The sequence below is a fragment of the Varanus komodoensis genome, unplaced genomic scaffold (assembly GCF_004798865.1).
Source record: "Varanus komodoensis strain SLA01 unplaced genomic scaffold, ASM479886v1 scaffold9, whole genome shotgun sequence".
Taxonomy (NCBI): Eukaryota; Metazoa; Chordata; class Lepidosauria; order Squamata; family Varanidae; genus Varanus; species Varanus komodoensis.
Window position 1 is genome coordinate 23,997,277 of NW_025336598.1, and position 6,479 is coordinate 24,003,755.

The window sequence follows — 6,479 nt, forward strand, 5'->3', positions numbered from 1 at the left end:
GGAGGAAAGCAAACTTTTGGCCCCCCGAGGCGCGGCGTTGGCGTGAACAGCGCCTCGCCCGGGGTAGTCGCGGCTCTTCTGGTGGGGAAGGAGGAGAGAGGCGGCTGCTCGAGAGTCCCATGGAAATTAACACAACACACACGCCCTTTGCCAAGAGCTCCCCTCCTTTCTCTGTTTTGTTTCAGTCCGGGAGGAGCGCGGGGGAGGGGATCCTCTGAAAGGGCTCCCGAATCAGAAGCCCGCAGGGCCGGGGATGCGCGTCGATTGCCCGGCATCACGTGCCAAAGAGTTGCTATAAATCCCCGCACTCGCAGTAGGCGGGGAGGGGGGAGGCGATCCAGGGGAGGTCTAGAGAAAAGGGAAAGTGGCGGCGGGGGGAGATTGGCTCTTTTAAGACCAGCCCTCTCCAGAGCCCCCCTTTGTTCGCCTCTCAGACATAAGCACCTTCCGGGCTCGCCCAAGGGGCTTTGGCGGAGGCGACTTGGCCCCGGGAGGACTGGCCGGGAGAGCGGGAGAGGGAGAAGCGCCCGATCCAGCCAGAAGCGCCCGATCCACACAGCCGCGGCTTCTCCTGCCCCTCCCCTCCCGCCGCATCCCGGCCATGTCGCGCTCCTTCTATGTGGATTCGCTCATCATCAAGGACTCGGCGCGCCCGGCGGCGCCTTCGCTGCCGGAGCATCATCACCACCCTCCGCCCCCCGGGCAGGACTTCCTCATCCCCCTGGGCGTGCCGGCGTCGCCCCTGGTGCTGTCGGTGGCCGGAGGGCCCGCCTGCCCGGCGTCGCGCAAGAGCGGCGCCTTCTGCGTGTGCCCGCTCTGTGTCACCTCGCACCTGCACGCCGCGTCGGCCCGGGCCGCAGGAGGCGGCGGCGGCGGCGGCGGCGCGGCCACGATCCCGCTGCTCAAGGGCCACTTCCCTCCCGCCGCGGCCGCTGCCGGGCCCGGGGCAGGAGGAGAGGCCCCGTACTGCCCCCGGATGAGCCATCACGCCCCGCAGCAGCCGGCCCCGCAGCAGCAGCAGCACCAGCAGCACGGCGCGGCGGCGGCGGCGGCTCACGCGCTGGGCCACCCACCTGTCTGCTCGGCAGCCGCCTACAGCGTGAGCGACCCGCGGCGATTCCACTGTCTCAGCATCGGTAGGAGCCTCCCCGCCCGGACGGGGGGCCACGCAAGGGAGCGGTGGACGGGGCACGCCACGGGTGGGTCAGGGGAGACAGGCAGGTGGCCTCGCCAGGTCCGAGCGCGCTTCCCCAACCAGTCCTCCAGTCCCGCAGCCGACCCACGCACCCTCGCCATCCGCCCCAAGAGTCCAAGCATTCGGCAAGCGGAGAGCCGCCGCCCCCGCCGCCGCCCCCGCCCCGCGCGCTGCCCCGTCGCGATCCCTGGACTCACGAGCCGCCTCTGGGAGAGACTCGATCCTCCGGAGTAATCCCACATTTTCTCCGACGGGTGGTCCCACCGCCCGTTCAGCTGCGGCCCTCCGCTAGCCGCCTCACCCCCTCAGTCCATTGGCCCCGCCGGCGCCCACCGCAAAAGGAAGGTGGTCGCCTCGTCTCCAAGTCCAATAACCCGCATCGACCCCTCCCAAAAGACCTCAGCTTCTTTGCTTCCATTGTGGCCCCAGGGAGTTACTCAGCTCCTCTGTCCCAGGTAGCCAAGGAAGGACTGCTTTAGTGAGCGTCCCCTGAAGAGGAGGAGGGGGCAAGTGCCATCTGGAGAGCTGTTGGGGAAGGGGATCAGAGGAGGAGTGAATTCTTGGTGCACCTGACTATCCCTGTGTCCCTGACTCGGCACCAGATGCGGATAACCTCGGTCAAAGTCTATCGAGGATTGCTGGACTATCCAAGCTTTTGCACTGGGGTTTAACTAGTCAGGGGTGCAGTCTGGGTGGCTTCTGGACATTCGTGGACTGCAGCTTTCATCATCCCTTGGTACTGGCTATGCTGCTGAGGGCTGATGGGAAGGCAGTCCAAGAAGGTCTGGATGTGAAAGATGCTTCCACGTGCCTGCGTAAAGTGGCGAGGGTAAGTGTGCTCCCTGAAGCTGCGGCAGGGCAGGGACCTGAACGGACGTCTTTGGCTCTGATCACAGGCTGAACCAGAGCCTAGCCACAGGGCACTTCTCTGCTTCTGAGAATTGCAACCCTCCCCACAAGCCAATCCCTCCGAGACTGGCAAGTTGTCCCATTAATTTCAATTGAACGCTTCTGCGGCTCGAGGATCCAACTCTGGGTCCGGGTCAAACTGGCATTCAAATCACTTTTATGAGATGCGCTTCTCTGATGTTGACTGGGGATGGATAGCTTAGAATAGATCCAGTGGTGATTTCTCTGAGCCTTGAAGGAAGTTTTACAAGGATTGGCCTCCATCTAAACCTGTGGTATGGAGTCATCTCGGTCTAATTGTGTGTTCCATCACACTGAAACAGGTGACTAGCTTGAGTAGCTTCTAATTCATTTCTGGCCACTCTCAAGTATTGCAGAGCTGGTAACCAGAGCCGAGGTCGATGAGATATTTTGGAGGATCTCAGTCTACACACCTGCCCTTCAGGTTGGTCTCACTGCAGTCTGCCTGGACGGACTGGCATCACGAAGGCATAGACTGGCAAATCAAACTGGCTTGCTCAAGCTGGACTTACTTCTCAGGAGTCAAAGAAAACACGTTGGAGGTGTCAATATGCATGTACCTTCTATTCTGAGTGGTGACATTGACTTCAGTGAGACAGCTTCTGAAAGGCATAAGTGATCTATTGATGTCTGCCGTATAAGGTGGCCTTAAGAACAAAGAGATGTTCTCCTTGGAAAAGAACAGTTGAGGTGTAAGGCTGATTTCCTGCTAGCTTGCCTTGGAACACCTCTGGATGAGGCTGTTCTCTTCCTAAGCTAAGCCCAGAGAAACTAGCCAGGATAGTTATCTACCCCAAAAAAAAAAAAAAAAAAAAAAAAGTGACATCAGAATTTAACATTTGGAAGGAGCTCTGAGGAAGTGCCTTGGTGATCAGCCTCATGCCCTCCAGACTGGAAGGATTACAGCTCCCAACAGTCCCAGCCAGCAGGTTAACTGTCATGGGAAATGGGGACTGTCTTCCAAAATATCTGGGAGGCAGCAGCATGGGCAGAGTCGGAGCAGATTCTTATTGATTACACCTGGGTAATTACAACTAACCCTATCAGTCTTAGAAGGGAGGAGGAGAGGGTCCCTGTGCCTGAACTGTGGCTTTGAGGCAGCCTTGGCATCCCTTCTTTGAGTCAGTTTATGTCCTGTTGAACCTGTTGTCAAGTGTGCAGAACTTTGAAGCGGGCTAACAAAACTGCATATGATCACTTCCGCTTATTGCAAGAAAGACCTTCTCTCGCTCTCCCTGTCCCCCCGCTTGCTGTCTCCCATAACACTGAAACTTGGGGTCCTTTACCTCAGATTGAGCTGCTGCTTTGCTTAAGCTGCTGCTGCTTTGCACGTTACAGGTTCGTGCACGGCATTTATCAAGAGATCTAATGGCCATCAGTGTAGGTGTCTCGAGGGACCAAGTCAAATTAATCAGACTGGTCGTGGAGCCATAAATCACCCTCCGAACACCAGGTGCCGGGAAGCAGTCAGGAGAGGACTATCTTGCCTCTGTGCGTGCTTCCCTCTGTGTCTCGAGGAACCTTTGGTCTGGCCCAGTGGGTCTGTCTCTACGCCTCTTGTCCTGGCAAGCCGTTTCATGCTTGCTTTTGCACTGACTCAGGCTTCTTTGTGCAAACCATCTGGTGCCAAGATCCCAAGCCAGGCTTCTTGATTTGCTGCCCCTAATCCTAGGACTAGATATTTAGTGACAAGGAACCCTGAATGTGCTTCCTGAGCACTGCTTCTCATTTCAGGACTGTTAAAAGCAGACTCTGGGCACAGAGCAGGTCAAGCGAGGGGCTCAACAACCTGGGTGCCTCTTGCTGGCTGGGGCTGCTGGGATTTGTAGTCCAGAATATCTGGCGGGGGCCCCAGTTTGCCTCCTTATGGGGTAAGCCTCGCTTTTCCCATGTATGTGTGGTAACCAAGGCCGCCTTGCTCGGTCCCTGCTACAGGTGGCTCGGATGGGGCCGGCCAGCTGCAAAACGGCAAGCGGATGCGCACAGCCTTCACCAGCACGCAGCTCCTGGAGCTGGAGCGCGAGTTCTCATCCAACATGTACCTGTCCCGGCTGCGGCGGATTGAGATCGCCACGTACCTCAATTTGTCCGAGAAGCAGGTGAAGATCTGGTTCCAGAATCGGAGGGTGAAGCACAAGAAGGAAGGCAAAGGCACCCAGAGAAACACGCACAGCGGCTGCAGCTGCACCAACAGCAACCCGGGACGGTTTCCCCGGTCAGAGGATGAAGAGTCGCTCTCGCCAGCCTCGGCTAATGAAGACAAAGAAGTCTCCCCTTTATGAAAAGCCTCCTCTTGGACTTGGGTGGCTCTTCTTGTTGGACGATCAGGAAGAGGCGGTCTTGAGCCTACTGGCCTCCTATCTGCAAAGACAAGGGGAAGACTCTGAAGGACTCTGCGTCAAGGACTAGCGCTAGAGTTGGTGGAATGTAAATCAGCATTCAGAGGGATGCTACTCATGTAACATAAACAGCTGCATTCTGTCCCCCTCCCTTCTCCATCTCGCATTAATACTCAGTCTGGGCACTCCTGGCCAGCCTGCCAGGGGTGGGGAGCAATAGCCTCTTTTCTCTCCCAGAGATCTCTGCTGGGGAGGCAGAGTGGGTGGGGATGCCATTTGCCCCAGGACTGTGGGAGGAAGTTTAGAAACTGGAAAATGTAAAACATGGTCTGAGATACTTTTTTTTTGTACAGGTCTTTATTAAAAAAAAAATGGAGGGGAGAGAAAGAATCCGAATTAGAGTCATTTGGATGCTCTTGTTTTTATGTGAATAGTTTTATATCAAATTTATATTTATATTTATTTAAATAAAGGAGATCAGACAAGAAGTGGGGTAGCTTTTGTTTCTTAAAGGGATGACTCCCTTTAAAGTCTTCATGAGCCAAACTTGTACATTAAAAGACTTACCAGTGCATTCCTCTACATACTTACTCAAAAGTATGTGCTACTATGTTCAGTGGAGGTATATACCTTGGTAAGGGTACAATCCTATGCATGTTTAAATCAAAAGAGTCCCCACTATTAGAATGCAGTCCCCAGACCTTCTCGCTTGGGCTGAAAGATGTTTGACACCCTTGCTTTAGCCTGGAATGGGCACTTCATTGTTTCAGGAGGATTCTGGGTGTCAGGGAGGGAGAAGGAAAAAGAAAGCTGCTTTCTCTTTTCTCCCCACCTTCTTTTCTTTCCCTCCTGGAACCTCTTCGTCCTGCACTATGATTTGCTGAAAGTCACCACTGCCAGACATGGGTCTGACCCCTTCATTGCTACACGGCACTTGTGGGAACCCATTTTGGGGTTCAGGGCCAAACTGCTCTTCCCAGACCTCTCTTGGGGAGGGGGAAGGTCCCATCTCAGACATCAGGGATGGGGCACAACTGCTGTCAAAGAGTTCTTGACCAAAGAGCCAGGATGGGCCTCTGACTGGAGCTTTAGGAAGTCTGCTTTGCTCTGCATGAGATTTCTCCAGATAAAGACTCAACCAACTTTGCTTCTCTGTTGTTTTTCTCAAAAGGGGAAGGTGATGGGGGAGCAAAGTGGCAGCTCAGTTGCCTTCCTGCCTCCTCCCCCTTCTGATGAGGCAGGATGTTTGGCGAGGAGGAGCTTTAGGGGGACTCCCAGGCCCTATGGACCTCAGGTTCACTATTCCTGCTGTGTAGCAGGGAGAGCAATCTTCCTTCTCTTGAGAGCAGTGTACATGCCAGGAAAGTCCAGACCTGATCCTTATAATGCAGAATCAAAGCCAAAAGTGGGTTCCCTCCCACCTCCCTCATATACCCCTTTCTCTCTCTGCTGTCCTTCCTGCCCAGCTATCTTCTGGGGGAGAAGCAGATCTGTTTTGCAAAGAAAAGAACTTGCTGAAGATTTCAGAACTGGGGTCACAGGTTCCCCAGTCCTGCTGCAAAGTGACGGTGATAGGTTTTGAGAGAGTGAAAAAGATATTCCTTTCCCTAAGAGCTTCCAAACACTGTAGAGAGGATACAAGTCAGGGTACAAGTCTTCTCTATCTGGATCCCTCTCCAGCATCATAATCTTACTGGAATGGGGTGGGGGCAAGAGAGAGTTTCTGGAGGGGAAAAGGGATCCACCTAAATCCTCCTCATACAGAACAAGGAGAGACATTCTGAAACCTCACAGAACACCTCTCACATCTCCTATGGCAAACCACTAAATTCTCCTCCACTCAGTTTCTGTGTTGTGCAAAAGCTCGGACTCTGCAAATCAGCAGAAAAGCAATGGTGTTGCAACTTTTTTAGAACTTGCTTTTCCCTTTGCTCTTCATAGAAAATGGAACAGGCTTGCTGATGAGTCTTTATTTATTGACAGGTTGTGCAGAACAGCTTGAGACCATCCCTGGT

The 6,479-nt window shown here is 54.6% G+C and overlaps 1 protein-coding gene across 1 annotated transcript; it reads left to right on the forward strand.

Moving 5' to 3' along the window:
- The first annotated feature begins 601 nt into the window (after positions 1–601).
- GSX2 (GS homeobox 2) lies at positions 602–4,407 on the forward strand. The gene is made up of 2 exons (XM_044417855.1): positions 602–1,136; positions 4,061–4,407. The coding sequence occupies exons 1-2, from the start codon at positions 602–604 to the stop codon at positions 4,405–4,407; spliced, it is 882 nt and encodes a 293-aa protein (XP_044273790.1).
- Positions 4,408–6,479: the final 2,072 nt, after the last annotated feature.

Coding starts and splice junctions, on each gene's coding strand:
- GSX2 (XM_044417855.1), top strand. CDS start 602: ATGTCGCGCTCCTTCTATGTGGATTCGCTCATCATCAAGGACTCGGCG. Junction 1,137..4,060: donor ATTCCACTGTCTCAGCATCG/GTAGGAGCCTCC, acceptor TCCCTGCTACAG/GTGGCTCGGATGGGGCCGGC.